The sequence below is a fragment of the Alosa pseudoharengus genome, unplaced genomic scaffold, assembly GCF_046254945.1.
Source record: "Alosa pseudoharengus isolate Yale_2024_CS ecotype anadromous, Long Island Sound unplaced genomic scaffold, YU_APseudo_1.1 YU_APseudo_1.1_scf_24, whole genome shotgun sequence".
Lineage (NCBI taxonomy): Eukaryota > Metazoa > Chordata > Actinopteri > Clupeiformes > Clupeidae > Alosa > Alosa pseudoharengus.
In genome coordinates, this window is record NW_027468689.1 from 11,985,708 (window position 1) to 12,011,191 (window position 25,484).

The 25,484-nt window shown below is 45.3% G+C and overlaps 1 protein-coding gene across 1 annotated transcript in view; it reads right to left on the bottom strand.

Annotated features, from left to right (window-relative positions):
• Positions 1-25,484, bottom strand: part of nipblb (NIPBL cohesin loading factor b) — a 51,701-nt gene that overhangs the window by 17,563 nt on the left and 8,654 nt on the right. The window contains exons 2-17 of the mRNA XM_076303170.1: positions 15,484-15,632; positions 12,806-12,971; positions 12,494-12,594; positions 9,051-9,162; positions 8,724-8,881; positions 8,152-8,294; positions 7,564-7,642; positions 6,615-7,184; positions 4,335-5,600; positions 2,925-3,101; positions 2,125-2,298; positions 1,648-1,719; positions 1,468-1,557; positions 1,165-1,265; positions 989-1,075; positions 28-259 (exon numbers count right to left, since the gene is read on the bottom strand). Coding sequence (XP_076159285.1) covers positions 28-259; positions 989-1,075; positions 1,165-1,265; positions 1,468-1,557; positions 1,648-1,719; positions 2,125-2,298; positions 2,925-3,101; positions 4,335-5,600; positions 6,615-7,184; positions 7,564-7,642; positions 8,152-8,294; positions 8,724-8,881; positions 9,051-9,162; positions 12,494-12,594; positions 12,806-12,971; positions 15,484-15,547 — 3,592 coding nt within the window. The 5' untranslated portion in view covers positions 15,548-15,632. The remainder of the gene's footprint in view (positions 1-27; positions 260-988; positions 1,076-1,164; positions 1,266-1,467; positions 1,558-1,647; positions 1,720-2,124; positions 2,299-2,924; positions 3,102-4,334; positions 5,601-6,614; positions 7,185-7,563; positions 7,643-8,151; positions 8,295-8,723; positions 8,882-9,050; positions 9,163-12,493; positions 12,595-12,805; positions 12,972-15,483; positions 15,633-25,484) is intronic.

A 25,484-nucleotide genomic window follows, 5' to 3' on the forward strand; every position in this document is an offset into this window, starting at 1 on the left:
CTTGATGGGAGGGGATGCGTGACTTACTTCCATGTGGATCCACACGGTACACAGGGTCGTACTGGGGGTAGAGCGAGTTCTGCAGGTGGAACTTTGTGTACTGCAACACGCGCTCAATGACGTCCTCGATGTACACGGCCTTGGGCATGCGCGGTGACGTCATGATGTTGAGCGCCGTCAAGCACGCATCTGCCGACTTGGTGACCCGCTCCATGATGAGGTCACGCCACAGGCGCTCTTCATCTTCCGCATCCGCGTCCTTAACCATAAAGAGATGCTTAGTCCAATGACCATGTGTGACATATACAACAAACACACTTGACATGACAATGACATGGATCCCAACAAAACCATTGAACACTACCAGAGATGGGAAATCCAGCTTCAGAAAGTGAGACGTATAAACCAAGTATTTCTTCCATCTATTCTCTAAGCTACTTTATTCTCATTTGCACAACTCTTCAGTCAGGTAGATAAGCTAATTAATAAAATCACTTGTTAAGTGCACAGGTAGAACCAATTCATGGTACGACTGCCACATTCTGAAGCCGTGCTTCCTACCTTTAAAAACCTACAGACTCCAAACCTACAACACTACAAGCCCATTAGTTAGATGGTGAGGTTCAGTTTAAAGGTCACATGTTACATGACATCATGGAGGTAAACTTGTTGAATAATAATTTTAAAAATGCCTCCGTTTTATGGGCTTATGAGGTTGACTCTGCACATGACTGAAGAACAAAAGTTTGCAAGTTTGGGCCTATAACCAAAATGTTCAAGCAAAGCAATCATGTTATATGCTCTTGTTTGTAAAGGAGCAGGCACCCAAACAGGATGCTGAACAAGTCAACAAGGTTCTTCAGACAGGGTTGGAAAATGTGTTAAGGTGCATTAAGCATTTTGACCAATGTATGACATGTTTTACTAAGACCTCAAAAACTATTTCAATTTGTAGGAAAAGGGGGTATATGTGTGATCTTTAACTCACATGATTCATCATGGTTGAGAGCTTGGATCCATCCTGGATGTTCTTCTCCAAAATGTTCAAGACCTTCACAAGCTTGTCAGATGGAAGCTGTGAATCACAAACCCAACAGTCAGAGGGGCCATTCTTTTACAACAAGCTCCATCATGTGAGACCTGCCTGTGGCATGCATGTCCTACCCTGAATGTGATGCCCATGGCCTTGATCTTGGCAGACTCGCTGCCCAGTTCATTGAGCTGTTGTTTGCCAAGAAGTAGTTCCTGAGGGATCTCATCATCGTCTGTTTTCAAAGGATACAAAATGGCTTCAGCATTTACACAACAAGAGACTACGGGACTAATGCATGTTCTCAGAGTACATTTCAGATCAGGAGAGTAACTCCTAACATAGGCAGAACCAAGACAGGGTGAAAGACAGGCCAAACTCATTGAGGGTCAACTAGATAATAGCATTCCACAAAAAGCAGGAGGAATTGCTCGTACCTAACGCAGTGAAATCCACATCCTCCAGGTTATCTAGAATATTGTCCACACAGGCAGAGAACTTCTTGAACGTGGAGGAGTCCATCATTTCTGTCAAGGCAATAATGGAGACCTCATTAACTCACATGTTGCATCACTGAAGTACAAGGATGGGAGGAGAGGGAATGATTGCGTATTTACCTTCTGGAGTGAGCTTGGGTTCGTACGCCTTCCGTTTCTTCTGCTTCTCTTTCTTCTTCAACTTTCTGGCAACTGGATGGGAGAAGAGGATTTGAAGACATGTAATTCCATTGTGATTTATATAGACCCTTTCAACAATAAAAACAAAAACAATGCTTGAACGTTCTATTTGGGCCCCAATCTACTTCCTCTGCATTAAGATAACATATGGAATGTTAAAAAGGAAGTCTTGTGGGGCCAACTATGATGCTGATAATGGAACTCTCTTGAAAGGGTCTATAGAATTTGTATCATCAAGGTCCCCGTGCAGCAATGGATGAGTTCCTCTTGCCCCCACAAGCTACGGTTCCAAGTACACAAGCGTCCTCCACGCTTGTGTACTTTGAACTTCCAAGTGCACTTTGAACTTCCAAGTGCACAAGCATCCCCCCAAACATCTTGTGCAGAGTAGCGCTGCCTAAGACACACTCTACTCACTGTCGCTTATGCTAGGTGGGGGAGACTCCTCGTCCGACTCGTCTGGGCTGCGCTCCCTCTGCCGGCCGCCACTGCCCCAACCACCGCCGCGCCGATGCTCCCCAGAGCCCCGTCGCTCGCGGTCATCGCCTTCCCACGCCTTGTCTCGCTCCCGCTTGTTCCGCTTCCGTGAGGCTGCAACGACCAAAACACACAAGATTGCAAAGGTCAGAGGTCAACATTTAGCTCTGGCACTGGCAGAAGTGAGGACGTCTCTCATGAGGGAGATGATACTGCTGAAAGCAGCATTTGAAAAATGACAGATAGACACACAGACGAAAACAAGAGTCAAACACCTCTTTTATATCAGAGCTTAGGCAGGCCTCAACTCTGGTTGATTTGATCTGACAGCGTTACAATGGGTTGGGTGACCTTGCTTCGCGACAGACCTCTCAAGGTATGTTGGAAAAGAGTCTGACCAGGGTTTCAGAGTGAATCGCAAGACCAAGGTTGGCAATAACCTTTATTTTTCGTCAATTGCCAATTGTTGCTTTTCTTCCAGGTTGTGATCCAGGTCCTGTCTAAACGTACATGATCTGGGAATAACACATACGGGGTGGATTGGTTTGAACTGACAAAAGAAGGGTTGAGAAATATTGCGGTCAAATAACCCTGGTCCAGTTACATGAGCTGGGTCTAGTTTGACAGTAGCAGAAGATGGAGAAAGGGATGATCGTGAGCAAGGGGGTACAAACTGAACCACACAGAGGAAGATCCTCCAAACACATCCACAGACCAAGATGAAGAGCAGAGCTACTCACGCTCGAAGGAGTCGTCCTCGTCATCGTCTGAGCTGGGCTCGGCGTACTTGGGCTTCTCGTTGACCGTGCTGCGTCGGCGCTTGTTCATCTTGACGCGCTCGCAGAGGGGCATGGTGGACTCGATCTCGGCCATCAGGTGAGGCGGCAGCTCCCGCAGTACACTCTGGTCATACGACGCTGCTCATGGAGAGGAAACAGCGCTTATTCCTCAAAAGGTCCTCACACTGCATCGTATTCATAGAACTCACAGACTTTGACATAACACATTTGGCTACTGAGTCATGACATTTTTAAAAATCTAATGAACACTTCAACTGAGAATAAGTGGACTTGTCTATAAGTAAAGGAAAGAGTAAACCCGCGACCAAAGCAATTTCACGCCATCACAGAAAAGTTATTTTCCAGGAGCATTTTCAAGCACATTCAAGGAGTGTGACAACCCTTGTGGCCAACTCCACCAGGGTAGAGTTTAAGTTAAGTTTTTTTCTTATTGTACAGCACTTCAACTGGTGTTGTGTTTAAAGTGCTTTATAAATAAACACGACTTGACACCTTTCAAAAGTCGGTGGCAAACAAATTCTGTGTCTTTCACCCAAACCCAAAATGATCTCTATTGTCCTTACAATTGCAAGGCGTTGAAGGGTAATCAAAATCAAAAGTACGACTTACAGATGCAATAAATCCTGCTAAGCAGACTTCACATACAGAGTAACCACGGCATTGCTGTGCTCTGAGACCCAGCAATTTCAATGGTTTGAATGTTGTAAAGTGGTTTGCCGCTGCGCCGACCAAAGTGCAGCCACTCAGCGAGCCCCCACGCAAACTTTGAGCCACGGTGGGTTCTACCATTTTGTGCAAACAATTGCTAAATTATGACTACTAGTATTTTGTGCACAACCCAGCGACCTGAAGAGTACAGTGCACAATGCCTTGCATGTGAAGCCACCTTTAGCCCCATCTTCTGTGTCAGTGGATTGGAAAGAAGAATGTGGGAACTGACAAAGGGGGAATTGTTTACCATTTAATCATGTCAATATCTGCATGCCACAGCAATGAGGTAGAGTTATCAAACAACTCATATATCTTCCAAATTTGTCAGTTACTTTCTGCTGGATTCAATCATCAGTTCAACCTCCTATCAAGTCAACCTCCAAACCCCAAAACATTTTTCTCATTATCACAGTAACAGGAAAAAAACTGAAGGGAGAACTCAGCCAAAGGAGAAAAACGCACAGTTCCTATCTGTTCTCAAAGAGCACACAGGTCTCATCAAAATACCACGGAAAGCTTTGCCCACTGACTGAAGCAGTATCATCAAGGAGTGGTGTTGATCTCTTCAAACTAAACTGCAGGAAACCCAACAGCCGACAAAGCAGGAAAAAAAAAAACTAAACAAACCAGCTACTTTACCTTTTGAGGATTTCCCGAAGGACGACGGTCTGCTCTTGCTCTTGCGGATGATCTTCTGGACCTCGTCCAGGGAGAGCTTCTGGAGCACCACCACAGGCTTGGGCCCCTTGTTGAGGCCCTTGTCCAGGCTCGGGCCCTTTTCTGGGCCTATTCGCTCCAGCTTGACCCTGGGCTCACTCCAGCCCTCCGCCCGCTGCAGGTCAGCGATCACTTTGCCGTCCTTGTCTCGCTTCAGCTTGGGAATCACAAAGTTCTTCAGCGCCCCAGACTTCCCGCCGAGCAGGAAGGACGGAAAATCACTGCCAGGTTTGTTGTCCGGGCCGGGCTGCGGCTGCTGCTGCTGTTTGTGACCGTCTGTGCGGCTTCTGCCCGAGTCGCCACCTCCACTCCGCCGCTCAGTGTCCTTCCCGCCAGGCCGGTCGGGCCGAGGGCGGTTGCCGTCCCGCTCCTGTTTCACACGGGGGCTGTCAGCCCGTTCCCGTTCCCGTCGCTCGCGGTCTCGCTCGCGGTCACGCCCTTCACCGTCTGGCCGTGACCGTCTGTCTTTTTCCCGGTCCCGACGTTCGTGACGGTCTGAGGATTTCGGGGTGTCAGGCCGGCGGACGCGAGAGGAGTCGCCGTCGCGCTCTTTCTCCCGGTCCTTGTCTCGTTCTCTGTCCCGGTCCTTGTGTCGGTCCTCTCGATGCCCGTCGCGCGCCGAGTCAGATTTCCGCGGGGTGTCGGGGTGTTTCTTGCCATCGGGCTTGCCGTCGTGCCTGTGTTTTGACCCGTCGGGCCTCCGCTCCGAGCTGGCCTTGCCCGAGTCCCGGTCTCTCTCCCGCTCCCGGTCGTGCCGCCCGTCCTGCTTGTGCCTGGGCATCTCGGCGTGGCCGTCTGGACCCGGCTTCTGTGGCGTGTCAGCGCGCTGTTTGATAACCTCCGGCCGCCCGTCGGCCTTTTGCACCTCGCCGTCCGTCTTCGAGCGCATGCGCAAGACGCCCGCCGACTCTGGCCCCTCCTCGGGCCACCTCTGTGCCTCCAGAGCGGGGAGAGGAGTGGCCACTGGCTCCAGCTGACCCTCCCCCCGGCCGGCCTGCTGCAGGTCGATGCTGACCATGAGGGCGAGGCGGTTCGCCCCGTTGCTGGCAGCGCTGGCCTCCTGCGGGGCCAGTTTGTGGCCTGCGCTGCCGCCGCCGCCCATCCCTGGGCCCCCGGTGGCCCCTGCAGTCCCTCCGGCGCCGGGCTCCTGGGGGTACGAGTCCTGCTTCCGTTTCTTCAGTGGCTTATCTGTGGGACCAAAGGAACAGGGAGATCAGGACCAGAACTTAAAAGCCGTCTAAAAAACATGCCTGTGTTTAAAGTCAGATATGGAAACCATAATAGTCAAGTTTATTTATATAATAAAAGTTATTAAAAAGTTATTAAAAATTTAAATTGAATTAAAATATGATGGTTATGGTAGATACTTTTGTCCATATAGAGCATCACAGTCCCGCCCCTCCTCCGAGAGAGCTTAGGTGCAGTGGTTTATGGTATGAGTAGTTCCTGATTTAAAGTGGCTATCACCCCTTTGGACACTTACTAAAACATAATATATTTCATACCTGTGTTGCAGCATACAGGCTAATGTTAGCTGCATTATGTAATGACATCCAATGTCGGAAATGCTAAAGGTTAGCCTGTCAGCTACCTGAAAAGTTTGAGTGTTTAAACTAACATTTACAGTGGTCTATAGTGGTGCATTGGCCCTGACTAAGTTCGTGTGATGTATAAACCACAATCCTTGTTGATTCAAGTACCAATATTTGTCAAGAATTTTTTTAATCACATTAAGATTTTCGCCATAGGCAGTAAAAGACTCTGCCACCTTGGTCAACAATTTTTGCTGAGAAAGTTTCAAACCATGACCATAACGGCCTTTCCACCAATTAGAGGCATCACTGTGGGATTGTTCAGGATTGTGGGTAATGAAGTACTTATCCAAGACATCGCGAGTAAAAGACATTTATCTCAAAACACGGTTAGTGCCCCATGAACTTTTGGCGTCTATATGAGCATATATACAGTTGCTTAGTACAGCCGTAGCTGGCTTTAAGTCTACCATGTGCAGTTACGTTTTTACGGCTTATACCCCAATTGTCAATGGAGAAATTGTATTGAATTCTTACTTCCGGCATCGGCTGTGGGCGGGACTGTGATGCTCTATTTGTGTAAGTGTGTGCTTAGTTTATGTGTCAGTAAGCACTTTGGGTAATGTGGTGGAGTAATTGTGGTTGCTGTTGTTGTTGTCAGTGTGCCTACCTTTATCCTGAACCTCTTTGGAGCAGCGTTCGCGCTCGATGGCTGACTCCCGCTCGATCCTCTCGATCTCGGCCAGCGCGTCCATCTCGGCCTCGTCGTACGGCGTGCCGCTGCCCGCGGTCATCCGGCCCGGCACGCCGCCCGTGTTCTGGAGAACAGGCACCTGCTGGTACCCCGACTGCTCGCCGCCGCAGTGCCCCGGGCCCAGCCTCTGTGCCGGGTCGCCGCTGCGGAAAGGCTGCAGGCTGTTGTAGGGCAGCTCGCCCTCAGCGTCCGATCCGGGCTCCATGCCCGGGAGGAGCTCCGCGTTGGCACCGCCAGGCGCGGCCGAGTCGCTCTCTGACGACTTGACCCGCGAGAGCTTGAGCGTGAGCTTGGTCGAGTCCTTGGAGGGTGGGCTGACGATGTCGTACATGGCGGGGGCAGTCTTGCCGTCGGCCGCCTCGCCCAGCTGCTTGCGTTGCTTCTTCCGTTGCTCGGGCGAGTCCAGCAGCAGCTCGGCGGCCGCCGCCGCATCCCGGGGTGACGTGTAAGGGGGCGGGGACAGGATGAGTGGCGGCCGTGAGCCAGCTGAAACAGATGTGAAAAATGCTCAATGGGCGCACTGGAGTTACACACAGTTCAATGGCCGCACTGGAGTTACACACAGTGCAATGGGCGCACTGGAGTTACACACAGTTCAATGGCCGCACTGGAGTTACACACAGTTCAATGGCCGCACTGGAGTTACACACAGTTCAATGGGCGCACTGGAGTTACACACAGTTCAATGAGCACACCGAGTTGTATGGAGATCACCCATCACACAGTAACCATGTAAGCCTTTAATGGGATAAACTAAATCACAATGAGTAAGTAAATTGTATGTTTGTGTTTTGGGAATTCACGCTGTGTGTGTGTGTGTGTGTGTGTGTGTGTGTGTGTGTGTACTGGATGGTATAGGGCGTACCTTTTGGGGTGCCTTCACTCCCCGCAGGCGAGCAGACAGGCGATCGGAGGGGGAACGAGGCGTTTCTCATGTCACTCTCCTGGAGAAAACATCAAACCGTTAAGAGACCACAGAGCCCTGCCTCGGCACACCACTATACAGACACTAGCTCAGACTGAGCTAGCTTTAAAGTACATGATCTTGTCTAAGTACTTAATTAAGTTAAGTGGATCTAAAGTGACAAGCAATGATACACATGACACACAAGTGTCAGTAGTGTCAGCACTAGTTTTTAAAGTACCTTCCCTCTACTAGGGTTCTGGACAACAGACAGGACTCTGGGTACATTTACATTTATTCATTTAGCAGAGGCTTTCTTTTATCCAAAGTGACTTATGTCAATTGTCCCCGGTGCAACTCAGGGTTAAGGGCACAACGGTGGAAGCCGGATATTGAACCAACAACTTTTCAGGCTACTGCACGCTAGCCCAGCTCCTTAGCCACTACGCTACCACCGCCGAAATAGCATAGGTTAAGGTAGTGACAAAATGTTGGTTATGTTGAACGGCAGCTATAGAGTGAGCAGAGTGTGAGTGCTAAGTGGCTTACCCCGCTGCCCATGGGCCTGTGCACCATGCCCATGTAGTCTTCGCTGTTGTGATTGGCGGAGTTGCTGGCCATCTGCCCCGAGACCTTATTGTCTGTGTGTATGTTCCTTATACCACCAGGCACCATGGGACTGGCCACCGACCCTATGGAGCAAAATGTATGCACAGTTAGCCTTCTCCATCCACAGGCACACACATACACACACAGACTCCGACTGGCCACAGACCTTATGGAGCAAAATGCATGCACAGTTAGCCTCCTCCATCCACAGACACACACAGACTCAGACAGACAGACAGACAGACAGACAGACAGACAGACAGACAGACAGACAGACATTCACACAGAGAAACAGACACATACACAGACAGAAAGACAAAGAGACAGACAGACACAAACAGAAACACAGTTTTTTTTTTTTTACTTGAGGGCTAACATTGTCTTAGTTTCTCGTTGTCGAACTCTTGAATTTCCCCTTGGGGATCAATAAAGTATCTATCTATCTATCTATCTATCTATCTATCTATCTGAAGTTAAAGTAGTGATGCTATGGTGGCTCTCAGAGGACTGACCTTGCTGGATCTGTTGTTGGTGTTGGGAGTAGCTGGGGGGGTGGGAGTACTGCTGCATGTACCCTGCAGGACTCGTGGGGGCGTAGGGGCTGGGCACCGGGCTGCCCTGCTGGGGTATGAACCTACTCCCCGTGCCCGTCTGTGGGGGAACGAAGCGACTGGAAGCGACACAGACAGAAGCATGAGGTTAGTAAACAAAGAATGAAAAAACAACAGTAAACAATACAGTCACTAAGTACACCGTCAGTGCCATCTCAAATGTAACAATTTCAACAACAGCAGGACCTCAATATGCAAACAAACAAACAAACAAAAATGCCACCTTACCTGGAAGGACTGTGTGAAATAGTGGTTTGCTGGTAGTTTGTTGATGCCGGGCTTCCGTGCATGGAATTTTGGGACATCTTATACTGTGAGACCATTTGCTGTTGCATGATACCTTTATAAAGAAAACATCAGAACCATAAATTACAGCTGAACACTAAAAAAAACTGCTGTTGATTTCAGCTACAGACAAAGTCACAACAGAAAGGATCTCTACTTCCTGTTAATTTTGAGGTATGTTACAATAGCATGGTCTGACCCCAATTTACACTTCATATCCCACCTTCATATGAAGAGCATAAAAACAACTCAACTCTGCCTGTGACTAGTCATGAGGAAAACGGATCATGATCCATTGCGGCCCATTCCAATAAATATGTCTGCCAGAGAGCGCCACTCATCAAGACCTCTCTTCTATACAGTGGGAGTCCAATACTTGTGGAGAGGGGGGAAACCATAGCAACCTGACTTTGAACACTCCCCCTAACAGCCTCAGCATCCCACCTGTTGACTTGTTTACAGCAAATCAGCATGCACTTAGTGGCACCTTAGGGGCAACGTTCTCCCAACAGATATGCAAAAAATGAACAATGCACGGAGGGTATTTGGATTCCTTAAATAGGCACATAACCGGATACTTCCGGTTGTCCTAAAATCCAAAGTGCTGGGTGTCCTCCCACTGGGTGCACTCCTGCCGTCTCACAGTATATATGGACTATAGGCACCTGTATGTATGTAAACAGAAGAGGACATACCTCTACCTCAGACTGTAGTATGCATTACTAATTCTGAAAGTGCTCTATAAACTTAATTCACCCATCCTCTCCTCGCCCCCCACCCCACATTTTGTGTGTCTGCTCACTGTTAATCTGGTAGCAGAGGTCTCAGTCTCCTCTGCATTGTAGCTTGATGGTTATCCCTCATTTTGAAAGTCGCTCTGGATAAAAAACTAAATGAACAAATGTAAATGCCCATGCCCATCTGATTTACTAGCTTCTAAGATACAGCGCTACGAATTCCAATGAAACGGCAAGCAGTGTCGGACAAAAAAACATATTTACAAGACATGCGTATGTGGTTACCATGGCAATAGTGCCTCTCATCATCATCATCTGCTTTTCCCACCGTTTTTCTCTGGACATGTCAGACTTCTTGCAGCCTTCCCTATATATAGCTACTGCCCAGACTATCTCCAGCTCTTATAAATGGGCAGCCTTTCAGAGGCTCAGCACAGGCACAGTTGCATGAGCAGTGCACAGGAAACATAAACGGCACTCTTGCTTTAAAGCCAATCTTCAGCAAGCTGTTTAAAAGCGCCGCGAGCCCTGGGCTGGCTGCACTGCACTGCACTGCACTACACTACACTTGGCTGTTGCAGTGTGGGAGTTCAGATCGGCGGGGGCTCTTGGGGAAGCCACGCAGATCAGTGTCACTTTGGGGGAGAAAAATCTATTAAAGTCAGCAGACCGTAGCTGCACTCCGAGTTCCCAGACGGACCACAGATTCACTTCAGTGTTAAGTGGAAGATCACAGAGACACACTCTCTCCAGTTGATATTCTGATATTTTGGATTAACACAACCTTAAGTGAGAGCATCGCTGCCAAAAGACAGGTTGCATGGAGGAAAGCAATGTTTACTAAGACAAAAGCCAGCTAACCAGTGTAAACCGGGGGGACACAAGCTTGTAACACAACCTCTGTGGCACACATGCAGAAAAACACAACACACTTACAAACACAAAAACACACACATAGAGCCATGCATCAGAGATTAAAGACGCAAGGAGGTTCTTGGACAAGAGCAGGAGGTTGGTCAGAGTACAGGTCACACATTGCAGTTTGATTCCGTGTTGAAGACAACGGAGAAGCAGGGGGAGCACGGTGCCTGGCCAATCCCAGGGTGCACTTCTCTCTCTCTCTCTCTCTCCTCCTCTGTCTGTCTCTTCCAGGGTGCACTTCTCTCTCTTTCTCTCCTCCTCTGTCTGTGTCTCCCAGGGTGCACTTCTCTCTCTCCTGTCTGTCTGTCTGTCTGTCTGTCTGTCTGTCTGTGTCAGTCTCTGTCTCTCTCTGTCAGTCTCTGTCTCTCTAGAAACGCTTGAGGGGTTTCATCAGGCTCAGTAACAATCACCCACAACAGAATCACTTTGAAGTTTAACTTATTCTATGAGCATTATACAAGTGGACAGCCCTGGAAAAGATTAAGAGACCACTGTACATTTTTCTGATGTCATCCTATGGTTGCTGAGTGACATTCAGATGAGCTGACATCGGTCATATTCAAATTTGCACTGGTCTCTTAATTTTGAATATAACCATCAACTCATTCCAATGTCACTCAGGAACCGTAGGATTACATCAGAAAAAATGTGCAGTGGTCTCTTAATTTTATCCAGAGCTCTATATGGGTATAAGTTCCAGGGTGCAAGCAAAGTACCCAGTCTATAGCACACTGCAATCCCAAAAGACCTCCCTACATTCCCGAGGTTAATAACTGGACAGTCCAAACTGATGTTGAACCAGCTGCAGAACAGTTCTTCAGACATGACACAGCAAGCCAATAAACATTAAGGCCAACTTCCACACGGATCATAACTTTCCAGCTCAGTTACGTTACAGAACTACTAAATGCCCTTACATGGCAGAAGGCCTTAACACAGGTATACAAATAAATAATCAAGATGAACAAGGAAAAGGCAGACCTACCACCATTCTTAAGCACAGAAAGAGAGGAGAGACACTACACTACAACATATTCAATACATTCTGCCACTATTTTAAAAGGCAGTTGGCTTAATGCTTCTCTCACTGCCTCTGACTAGGAATGCCAGAATGTTTTAGCGTTCTACCTCATATATATATATACCCCTCAGATATTGATTGTCTCTGCACTTCTCTCAGACAAGCCCAGACAAGCTTCTAGGGCAGGCAGCGAGGAGGACGCTTCGTCATCCTGCCCCCAAATCCAACCAGCAAATAAAGCAGGGCACCTCTACATAATCAAAGACCTTACCTATTCTGCATTTAAACATGAAACACTTCAGCAAGTGCAAGTAGATGAAGTTCTCCGGACTGCTAAAAGTTATATTCATTCTGGGTTCTCAACAAATATGCACTTTGCCAGAACCTCTTCATATAAATCATACCTACTCTAAAAACTGTTCTGCGTTCACACTTCATTGCAGAACAGAATTCCAACATTTCAACCTTCACTCATTTAAAATAATGAAGCCCCCGCCAGCAGTTCTCATCAGAGAGATCGGGCTGTTGGCCCATATATGCATATATGACCGATGTCAGCTCATCTCCACCCCCCCCCCCCCCCCCCATGAGGACCGTGGCCCCCAGGACACGTAGGCACCGTGCTCTCCCAGCTGCTGCTCAAGAGTCAAGAGGCAATGTCTGCACATCCTCCTTACCGCCCTGAACCCCGCAGCGCATGGCCGTACTTTTCTCCCTGAAGATGTTGGGGTTCCTGGACAACACCGTCTGCAGCAGCACGGGAACGTCTCCCTCCGGGTCATCACTGCCCAGGTTGTCTTTCAGCTCTCTGCGCGCGCATACATGCACACGCACACACACACACACACACACACACACACACACACACACACACACACACGCAAACAAACACCACAATCAGTATTACAATCACACAGAAGTTGTTCAGTGACTTGGAAATACAATAAAGCTAAAAAGACACTTTACTCATTGCCTGATTTTGCACTGTGCCTGTTTGTGGGGTGGTGGAGGACACTTACATGTGCTCGGTGGAGACCTGCGTAAGGCTGTGGGCCAGCTGGGACACGAGCGTCTCGTCGCGGCAGGCCAACAGGCAGCCCACCTCTTCGGCAATCCTCCCATTGTACAGCAGGCTCTTGGTGGTGGTGGCAGGCAGCGGAGAGGGCAGAGGCAGCTGGTTCAACACTGCACCCCCAACACACACAAACACACACACATGCGCACACACATTAAAACATGTTTATGATGAGGAAACAGCACACACACGAAACACGTCGGGTCATGCGCCATCACGTCTGGTCATTTACAAAAAATGTGATGGCTGTATTTTTTTGGGATGGGTAACCAAACTAATGTTAATTAGAATCCTCCCTAGTAATCCAGGGCCAGTTATTGCATGGAGCCTCCTTGTGCTACTGCACAAACGTTCAAAGTCAGCAGGAATAACGAACACAAGCCACCCGACACAGAGGACAGATACACCCAAAGCAGAACTCTGAAATAGATCTTCATAATATCCATATATGAAGGTATAGTTAGCAACTTCCTCAACCAGTAGGAATATCTACCAAGATTCTTAGAGCTCATCCTAGAACAGAGCACAACCAATAGGATGGCCACTGGTTCAAGTCTCACAGAGAGGACATATAGGCTACTAATTAAATGCATGCCTTCCCTTATGGCCTGTAGGTTGATTTGGAAGAGTCATCACCAGCCACAGAAGGGAACATGGCCACATTCCACACCTCTTCTGTGTTCTGTGATCTAGGCTGTACACAGAACATTGGCAACTACTCTCACTCTGTCCCTCTGTTCACACCATGGGATTCAATTCCATTTCGGCTGTGAATAGTGGGATAAAAATAAGCCTTGTTTCTCAAGACGCCTCTGGGAGGCAGAGGAGTGAACCCCCATAGAGGTGATGGCTTGTGACCACAGCGCTCCCTGAACAGAGAGGACAACAGGGTTGTGTGCGCAAGCAGAAGTGGCCCTGACATCTGGTGTTGGTCCAGTGGTACTGCCTGCCTTGCTGTGTCCAAGGTAACATTTTAGCCCCACTGCCCCCTTGTATATATTTACTGGCCCAGAAAAAGTCACTTTTGCACAACACTGTTAATTTATTACACTGAAATGAGCTGCCTCCTTATTTTCGTCACCACACATGCTTAGCTTCCACCAGATAGCATCGGAGGTAAGCTGAGCTGGCAGAAACAACTGCAGGCCAGTGACTGGCCAACCAACCTGCCCTGGCATGCTCCTTCACTTGCCCCGGGCCAGCAGGCCATTGCTTAAGTTGAACCTTAGTAGCCTTGCCTGCCTGCTTGATGCCTTGCCTACTGTGGGTTAGTCCCACAGGTACTGTTCATAAAGTGATTCAATCTAACAAGAACGTGCATTAACAACAACAGTCACAAAAGTTAATGTTTAAGCATTGAATGCATTGCATTAGTAGGAAGTCTGATCGTAGGAAGTCAACAGCAGGGAGTAAGAGAGAGTAGGCTGTGTGTGTGTGTGTGTGTGTGTGTGTGTGTGAAAGATATTGGTGTAGAATGTGTCAAGCCATGTGTTCTTTTGAAGTTGGTGAGGGTGTGTGCATACAGTATGTGTGCGTGTGAAACAGAGAGAGACACATTCAAGTGAAACAAACAAGTGAAAGTTTCTGTGTGTGTGTGTTCATGTCTGTATAGAGTAGATAGAGAAAAAACAACACATGGGTGTGCACTTGTCTGTGTGTGTTTGTTAATTATATTTTATAGCTTTGTTCACACTCTGAGATCAGCATTCCTAGCAGGAGTGACGATGATGATGTAAGAGTGCCTGTGCCTGTGTGTGCGTGCGTGCGTATGTGTGTGTGAACTCTGTCCGCGTCCGTGTGTGTGCATCTATTAGGGCTGAAAGATGAAATCGAAATGTAATCGAAATTGCAATTTGAACTAATGTAATTAATAAATTGCAAAGGCTGCAATTAACTGTGCAGCTAGAGGCTCTAACCCAGTAGTCAATGTCACATATGTTTTTTACTTTTTTATTCGTATGGTCCTTTTGTGACAGTCATGCCTCATCAACCTCATCGATCAGTGGTACATGCTACGAATGCTTACTATTCAGACATGGCCCATCTTAAAGCTATATTTGGAAGTAATTTGTATATTTTAATTTTCATCCTTGAATAAGTAGATAAAGCAATTAAAATTTTGATGTGTTTTTAATTGGCAATGTTTTATGTGTATTCTATAGTGAATCTTGAACTGAAGCCTGCCTTATACCGCAAATTAGATTAGATTAGATTCAATTTTATTGTCATTTAGCAGAGTACAGGTACAGAGCCAATAAAATGCAGTTGGCATCCAACCAGAAGTGCAAAGAAGAATTAAATACCAAAGTGCAGGTTGAGTACTGTATTCTGTGCTGTTATGTAGGCGATAGAAATTAATTATGTACAACAGTAATAAATACAGGTTTTCCAGATGACATGTCTCCAGTGACAGATAAGGAGTATAAGGAGTATTGCACTCACAATATCTGTCCGAAAAAGATTAGATATTTTCTCCAAATCGCTCTGTCCTCCCGTGTGTGTGGGTGATAGAACAGAGTGTATAGGTGCACCATGTCCGTCTGTGTGTGAGTGAGAGAGAGAGATGGGGGGGGGGGGGGGGACACAGAGAGAGTGTGTGTGCATGCGTGTGTTGTTACTCACAGTCTGTGAGGCTAGCGATCCCAGCGAGAGTGGTGATGGGCACATGAGGCATATCCCCATTCATGCTGAAGGGTGGGGGGGGGGGTCGTGAGGATGCACAGATCGCTTAACGTCGCCTCCCTCTGGCCGCTCTTCACATCTCCCAACCGCTGCAGGGGGGAAAGAGAAGCGCTCTGGTTAGTAACACAGCAACTGTCTGGAACCAAAACATTTACAGACTCATCGACTCATTTATAGACCCTTTCAACAATAAAAACAAAAACAATGCTTGAACGTTCTATTTGGGCCCCAATCTACTTCCTCTGCATTAAGATAACATATGGAATGTTAAAAAGCAAGTCTTGTGGGGCCAACTATGATGCTGATAATGGAACTCTCTTGAAAGGGTCTATAGACTTTGGCATGCCAGCACACCAAGACCTCAACACTGCATGGTTCAAGTCTCTTGCTATTCTACTACAATAGAGTGAACTCATAGACTGGTGCCACGTGCTTATAAACTTCCTGCCTTGAGACCTGTTCCATCTCATCTAAGGTACAGGAGGAAAACTGAAAACGCAATCGTTGACAAGCTAAGCTAAACCTAAGCTCTGTGCATCTTCTGGCTATACAATTGCTTGCAATCAAACTGGTTGGCTATTGAGTGCCAATCTGTGTGACACTAGATTTAGGGTGACTTAAGCTTAAGCATGCAGGGTATTCAGATGATAAATAAGAGATATTTGTGCAAGAGAAAATTTCTTTTCTGACATCCCTAGTAGTTGGCCCAGGAACCAACATTTGTAGAGCCATACGTGTACAAAACATGAATAACACACAAATCACAACACCAAGAGCATCATGTCCGCAACACATGCAGTCGTGGGAGATCTTCGGAGCAAAATTGGAAATGGTAAGTCACTCAAGTGTCCACCCAGCCAGATTCATGTCCACTGATCCAGAGCTGACGAAGGAGGGACATTTGCCAAAAGCAGTTGGTCACTTTCACACGCTGTGAGCAGGAGGACGGCAACAAACAAGCATTTCCAGCAATACTACACCGCTGCTGAACCATTAAGCCCTTCTATACAGCTCCAGACACTCTACTCTCAGCCTAGAGCACCTTGGTGGGCGATCTGTCAAGCTAGCTGCCAAAGAAGCAAAACCACAGCTGTGTGCTTGTGCACTACGTAGGCTAGGTTCAACTCTAGATTAATACGGGCTCAAAACGTCTGGACCCAAGGAAGCTAAAAGCAGATTCATTCTATTTTTTTGACAGATTGAGATTATATTCAGGATTACAGCGTCAGGTAAGAGGTTATCAGAGTCTCAAAGGAACTACTCCGATAATCCTGCAAGATTCAAACTCTTGGCAATACTCACAGATAACTCCAACCACACAACAGCAACATAACACAGTGAAGACGACAAAAAGTAAAAGAATGAAGGAAATGAATAAAACGAAGCAATGGGCAACAGCAAGAGCAGGCGCAGGAAGACATTCCGCCATTCATTGTGATTACAGATAAAAGCAGCAGTTCACTGTTAATAACTGTGTCCTACACAAGTAAACCCATCCTATTCAGTTCTTCGCCAAAGGGCAAACAGGTTATAGCACGCAAGCACAAACAGAAGCCTGCGTCTAAGTGAAGAGTTGCAGTGGGGAGAAAAGAGTTTCACACAAGGCAGTTGCAAAGTGAAAAGCTCCAATGATCCAAGATTCACTCGGACATGTGGGAGATAAATACATGCAGGAAGTGTACTGAGAGCAGGTGAACAATAAGGAAAACATCACTTGCTGTGATTCCCAAATGGGTTGGTTACTAAACTGGGCTGCCAGAACACAAGCTCTCAATAACATCAGCACGCCTGCAGGAGATAAGCAGCACTAACCATTTAAATTGAATATCCCAGGCACTGTGAACAGCTCGATATATAGTCATTACTCCACTCTCACTTTTGAAGGCAGCTTCCAAAAAGAGCATCATCTGACATCACACAACTTTCAGCCTGACATACAGCAGCAGCATTTCCCTAATGTGTTTTTGCAATTTAGCAATTATTACGGTAGTTTTAATTTGTTTGGTTACCTAAACAAAATCAAAACAGACCTGGAGCGAGAAGGGCTGTGCACAGGGATTTTGACCTTTGATAAAATCAAAACAGACGTCATGCAGAGAACTGATTAATGCAATGTTTTCAGAAAATGGGCATCTCAATTTGCCAACTCATACAATCCTAGGCTAATTACCAATGATTAAATAAATAGCTTTACCAAAAAATTACTTTGTCCAAGATAGGCCAATGGTTACATTTTCCCCATGACCATGTGAAAAATATGCCTCCTCTTTTCAGTCTACATTTGAAAAAAGACAAGCCTCATTCATAAACAGTGTGCACACCATAAAGGTCCAGACAACAGACAAAATTAATATCACTTTATGCTACTGATAAGCCCACTGATGCAGCATGAATAAATGCATTACAGTGGGCTCATCCATGCTGTGGCACTGTAGATGACAAGCTTCAGCTGAACAAACACATGCAAATGAGGGCTTAATATAGCAACCAGGGCATTCCAACAGGTAGGCTAGAGAGGCCAAGGTAGCCAAATAGCATCTCTGTTTGAGGAGGAAGTGATGTCACAGCACTACAGCAGGGGAGCAGAACCCCATGCTGGTGTCTTCAAGTATTTATCAAACTGGGGCAATCCTCTGATGACAACACGGGGGGTTTAGAGTAACACGATGCAGGAGTTCACCTTTTCGTCCGTTATCAACGTACTGTATGCATTTAGTGCTAAAGGGGCCGGGGGTTTCCGATTTGTCTACACTACACAATCCCATACCAGCCGGGTGCACACTGACACACATTGATTGTGCACAAGGTCAGAAACTCCATTCTCTGAATTCTGAGTTTAGCATCAAAATGTATTCTAGAGTAAAAACAAACATTTAAGGGAGAGAATAAAAGCAAGTTCATTGTAACACAAGAAACTGGTAGGGAGGGGAGTGTCATGTGTCTGTGCCACACACAAAAACAGTCAAATATAGGGTTAAAATATTCCCATTTCACTCAGCCATTAGCCATTTCCCATACAGAGATGCATGCAAGATATTGGCAGCACCAGAGGTGCCTCCAGACTGCTGTACAGCGATGAGGACCATTAGAGCGGAGTGCTTGCGTAGACTATGCACCGGCCCCTAAGCAGCCGCAGCCAGTCACACAGAGGGAGCTCCACATTCCATTTCACATTATTCATGTGGCAGCTGAGCGGAGACCGCCAGGCATCAAGACACCACCTACTGGCGGTGAAACTTCCGTGAGCACAGCCATCAGTCCACATCAGTTCCCTGCCGCTCACAAAAGCCCAATTCACTTGAGAGGCACAAGAGGACTAAGTGTTGGCTGAATATCTCTTTACTGCGGCTTCACAGTAATTAAACTAGCTTTGATATCAGAGGTTAATATCAGTAGGAAGCTATAGTTTTAGACTTAGGGAGTGGGTTTGGATGTGCTGTGGACTGACCAGAAGTCACTAATTCACAAAATACATCCTAGATTAATAAATTAATCAAAACTCAAAAGGCAATTGTCTAAAGGTCCTTCTAATTACTGTAGGCCTAGGTCTGTTTGGAAACAGAATTGTTACTGCTGCATCTGAATATTTGATGAAAACATTCATGTACTTTCTGTATGATGAACTTTGGAGGACCAAATAAGATAAGGTGTATTAAAGGACAAACTTGGACTAGGCCTATATAAGACTGGTCAAAAAGCGCTTTTAAAATCTTCTAAATGAGAAAATACAAGCCTTACTAAATCATTTAAGGATGCATATATATTTATTGATATAGGCTATCGGCAAATTTATATGATATTTACAGATTTACCGATGACAGTGGCTGATATTTATCTGATATGTTGCATCAATTCTGTGCTGTTGTTTTATGTGCAGACCAGAACATAGAGAGATGGTGTTGTGAAGGCATGAAAGCCTTGAAAGTGGTTTTGTTGTTTGTTATGTATATTTTTGTTTCCACTCTGCTTAATTTTTTTTATTATACCATTTAGTAAACAAACAAATCAGCACTGGTTATCGGCCGAATTGTACTTAAAACATTGTTATTGATATCTGCACAGCATTTCACACTCGGTGCAGACCTATATATGTTACATGTCCCATTGTTCTTATTTAGCTGTTTGTCAACCAAGGTCTAAGTGTTTGCTACTCTTTTAAAGAGATGATTTCATGACTGTTTCATTTGTCACAAATGCTTATTGTCAATGAGGGCAACAGCAACAACATCTGACCAGCTTCACCATAAGAGAACTGTAAAGAACAGAAAGTGGATTCTGAAACACACTCTCTCTGGGTGGACAACCTACACATATCTTCTTGGGTGTTAATTACAGAACACGTGTATTGGCTTTTCGAAAAGCAGGAAAAACATCTCACTCCTGTTCTGCCGCACTCAATTTTTTCCTCTGCTCTTCGAAAAGCAGGAAAAACATCTCACTCCTGTTCTGCCGCACTCAATTTTTTCCTCTGCTCCCAGCAGTCAGTATCATGCATTCCCTGGACCACATTCCCCAGAACACATCACAAAATAAGGAAACAATCTTGACTTTTAGTCCAGCAAACACCATCACTTTGAGACATGTTCCAGCTGAGAAAGATTTCAATGTTGTAAAGCAATGAGTTTGCAGAAAACAAGACCATCCACGCGCACACCAACTATCACAAATCTTCCAGTAAAAAGGCCAAGCCAGAACATTCTCCTTTTAGACACATAGCCTACAAGTCTGTCGCTCGGCTCTCTGAGAAGGCTGCTGCACAGTGCATACTCCCTATGCTCCATTATCACTGATGAGATAGTACTACTCCATTCAGACACTAGCGTCTCGAGTCCTGTTAGCAGTGCACTGGTTCCTCCTTGCTTAGATGAGCTCTTTGCTGTAGGCGAAAAGCTGCCACAACTACATTTTTTGGTGTCTGTCTGCTGAACTCCATTCACACGGCCAAGTGCCTTTCCCCACAAGAGCACTCCAGCACTAAGATCTCAGTTATAAAGGAAGCACTTGGAGAGAGTCTTCAAAAGTTTACTTCAACTCAGCAGGCACATCACAGTGCTTGTTGAAGCACTCAACCACTTCCTTCACATCTAACAAACGCAGCATCCCTAACCCACTTACTTTGCACTTCCTTCGACTACTTGTTCCTTTGACTACTCCTCTAGCTGGACATCTGCACTCTCATCCTCTGGTTGTTCTGCACTCTCATCCCCCTGTGGTGTTAGTATAGTATAAGTATAAGTATAAGTATATATACTCTTTTGATCCCGTGAGGGAAATTTGGTCTCTGCATTTATCCCAATCCGTGAATTAGTAAAACACACTCTGCACACAGTGAACACTCAGTGAGGTGAAGCACACACTAATCCCGGCGCAGTGAGATGCCTGCAACAACAGCGGCGCTCGGGGAGCAGTGAGGGGAGAGGTGCCTTGCTCAAGGGCACTTCAGCCGTGCCTACTGATCGGTGTTCGAACCGGCAACCCTCCGGTTACAAGTCCGAAGCGCTAACCAGTAGGCCACGGCTGCCCCAGTTACCTGTTACCAGAGTAGTATTTACTGTTATACCAAGTAAGGCCTCCCTCTGCGCAACGTAGCTTGAATGCTTCTCCTAACTTGAAAGTCGCTTTGGATAAATTAATAAATGTAAATGTTGTCAAGCCTTGTCTTGCTTTCCCATGGGTTTCACTACCTCTTTCCCCTCACTGAGAGCTGCAGATTCTCTTGAATTTTGTTTTGATACAGAGGTGTCATATTTCCCACGTCCAGAATTAGTGATGAGGTGATAAGATCAGTCTTTTCAACCAAATGTCATGGGCTCTAATGACTTTACAGTTGGTTTACATTTTGACTGAGAGCCATCCAAATAAGATCATGCGCCAACAAAGCGGAGAGCCTTACAGAGCCAGGCTAAAAATGTAGGCCTACTACCAGCCAAAACTGTAGCCATTATTAGCAGCAGCAACATTTGGGTCAGCAAGCAAGGCAACAATAATCAAGCTGGTGCTTGTCTGACCATACCACCATAGCAGACACAAATCATGAAAGAGATATGTCTACCCTACACATGACCATAGATGTTCAATTCCTGATATCATAAAATCACCACCAAAATCTTCCTTTTAAAGGAACACCTTTAAAGCATCACTTGCACTTAAAATAACAGCATCAAACGTATTGTGATGCTACACTGGTTTACAAAAAAGGAGAATGCAGTCTCTGTACAGAGCGCCTGATTTTGCTCTATGTAACGTTGTTGTCGGGGTAGGAGCATGACCGTTTACGTCAGTTTTAGATGGGGATTCGTACATTGTGTGACGTTGATCATGAATACTCCCTATGTAATTGAGCCTTTCGGCTATTGGTCATTACATTTACCGATGGCAGTGGCTGATGTCCATCAATTATGCTGCATCAATTCTGCATTAGGTAAATGTTGTGTTATGAAGGCCTGGAAGTTATTTTTTTTTTTTTTAATAAACATTTTTGTTTCCGCTCTACTAAAGGTTATAATTAACAACAAAAAAAGACATAAATAACAACAATTATCTGTATTGGCATTGATCATCATGCAAATTATTTTATACATCTTATAATAAAAAAAATATTTTATACATCTTATCAATATCTGCCCAGATTTTCACAATCGGTGCATCCCTATCTTTAAGTCCAGACTCAGTCAGTAATGTTGCCTCTCAAGGACGACAACTGCTTGCCAGTGACCAGCAATCTATCCACTACCAAGACAACAACACTGATGTCATCAGACACATTCAAGGACAACTTTCAGCAGTTTCTTCCCTCGTCATTCAATTCAACAGTGTAGCCTGAATGAACAGACTCTGCTGTGGAAGGGAGGAGTGTGAAGAGATACAGAAACAGAAAGCAAGAGAAAGAACGGACAGACGGGGAGCACGGAGCGGCTGCTCTCTGCTGGCCTGAGGTGAAAAGTCGGGTGGGTTCTCATGACCACCTCTTTTCGTCAGACACACACAAACAAGACCTGCTCCGCATACTCCAGACTGGAAGGATAAACTGTCCCTGGGTAAACTGGCAAAACTCCCCCCTCCCTAAGTGCAGTGATATTAACATCACTCACCGTAGCATCCCCTGTCTACTACAGTAATGGCTGCATTTCCTTGGCCAAAGGAAACCAAAACAAGAAAAAGAAATAAACTACATGATATTAAGCATTAATACTAACAAAAAGCAATAATTCAGGAGCTTTAAGGTAATTTTGTTACTAGTTTAAATTTCCAAAGGACTTTGCTAGACCACTGTGGACCACTGTGGGGGGTGGGGGAGTTGGGCATGCCAGTGTCCACCTGCCTTCCTTTTATTTCATGACAAGGACATTTCACAAGTGATTATCAGAAAATACGCTACAGTACAGAGGCTGCATGAATCATCAACAGCACACAAAACCGGCTTGCTCTGACCTCCAAACAGCACAATCTAGTGCCGAGTACCGGTCTTACAGATGCCTGTTCTACAGGCGGGGATTCTGGCAACATCACACACCGTAAACAATAAGAAGACGGGGGAGGGGGAGAGGAAGGCCGAAACAAGGAACATGAGAGAGGCAGAAAACCTGTCTACAGAAAAAGAATCCATTCACGCTATTCCATTTATTAATGGCAACAGATTTCACACCATGGCTTGGTTGAATTTCCTGCTGTGATGTGTGCTTCACACCTATGGATTTGCTACTGTTTTTCTAGCTTTATTACACCTGTACTACCTTTGCCAAATTCGTTGTGAAGTTTAAATGAAGAATTGCTTTACTACAGAGCAACAAATTAGCGACCTGATAGAGCATAGAGAGTTTGTGACAGACATACAGATAGATTTCAACAGACTTCCACTAAATTTGGTGTCAGGAGTACCAAATAGATTTTACAAAGCTAAGGCTTAACAGAAGCCTGGTTTATGCCAGCTTGGCTACAAGAGATATGGAACTAATGGCTGGGCTTTGGCCATAGCAACAAACTCAATTTCTACAGCACCAAAACGTCTTGGTATCCAAGCATTTTGGTCAAATTAATGTACACATTAAGGCACTGTTTGACAAGAAAATGAAATGTAACTACAGAAAAGTTGTTGACCTCTTCCCCACAAAGTGGTCAAAATAATACAGCAGACAGACGAATAGCCAACTATCATGAATTCGTTATATGCAAGGAAATCTTCTCTTGAATAGTTTGAAACTGATTGATACAAAACTGTTTAAACATACATCATTTCTGTCATGAAGTCCATTCACATTATGGATGGGATCCTTTCTGTCACCAAGCTGGTCGGTCATCATACAAATTATTTATTTCCTCACATGCTGAGTGTCACGTCATCACTGCCAAATAGTGACTTTTCTTTCAATAGACATTAAGTTTTCAGTTTCTGTTTTTTCCTTACTTTGAAGGATATTTAACCATATAAATTGTATACAGTTGACAACAAGGCAGTTTTTCTCAACAATTAGTGTGTTTTGAACACACTCAACCAGCAAAGGTCTCCAGAAGACAGAGCATGCTTAGAAATTGAATTTGCACACTTCTAGTCCAATACACTTTTGGTCACGTTGAACCTCTGGAGTCTACATGTCTAGTCAGTGTATGCTTTCAAAAAACACTGATGTTTGAACACACACATTGATTCAGGAGCACAGAAAGAAGGGGTGTGATTTAACTGGCTGTTGAGCTAAAATATCAACATTTTGCCAATCACTTCTTGAAAGCAGCAAATCGGTTAATTGACAATTTGATGGTCATCAAAATGCTTGTATCAGTAGCATTGTCCCCATGACATTTCCAAGGCAGCACAACATAACATGTAGTTACAATGTGACACCAATATACAGTAAGGTGTAGGGCTGTGCGATATGTAGGGCTGGGCGATAAAACGATAGCGAAATGTATCGCAATAGACATGTAATCGATATCAATGAAAAATACGTTCGATAGAACATTCAATAATTAAAAGCAACACACACCTCCCGCCTTACGTTGTCCATAAATAAATAGGCTAAATATATCTTGCATTGTAGCTAGTATGTGCAAGTCTATTAGAGTTGGCGATATTCAGGCCAAACATTCGCAATCGTGCAAGACGACTGGCTAAATTGCTATTAAATCCGGTTAGCATCATTAGCACGCTGCACGAATTTGTTCAAAACTGTTGCATTCAAATTGATTGCTAAGTTCTAATCATCTCAATCCCGATGCAAATGGAAAAGTATTTTCCAAAACTCAAACGGGCCTGTCCCAAGGAGAAAAAGTATTCATTTGAAACTTAAACACACATGGGGAAACTGAACAGTCTAACCAGTACCTAGACTATGATAAACTAGCAAATTAAGCTACTTTGTTTGAATATTTCCAGGCATCAACCAGTGCTGCTTTTCATTCATTTATGTGCACATTTATTTATTTGAGTGTTTTTCATGATTGTGTTGCTATTTCTTTTCCCTGTTTGCTTTGATTGATAACTGAGGTGATTAAAATCAGAGGAAATTTAAGTTTAAAATAAAAGTGTTTAAATTGAACTTTTTTTTCTTCTGGTCCTTATCTGAAATAGAGGTTTTTTTTTTAAATCAATAATTATCGATATCGACTGATATGAAATACTTATATTGTGATACAGTTTTCAACCATATCGCCCAGCCTAGTCCCATGGCAACATTGTGCATAAACCGCAGGACAGTCGTTACACAAATAATAAACAAAAAAAGTGTGTTAACAGCAGCGGTGTGTTAACCACAGTGCCAGACAGTTTACTGACTTCAATGGGTAGTTCCTCAGCAAGTTTAAAGGATAGCCTGGCAGATTACCAGCATCTACAATCACAGCTAATTTAGCCACAAATTTGCTGATCAACTTAGATATATCCAAGCATTCAACATTTACTTTACTTCAGCATTAACACATGCTTGTTTAGGGTTAGCCCTGTCGGG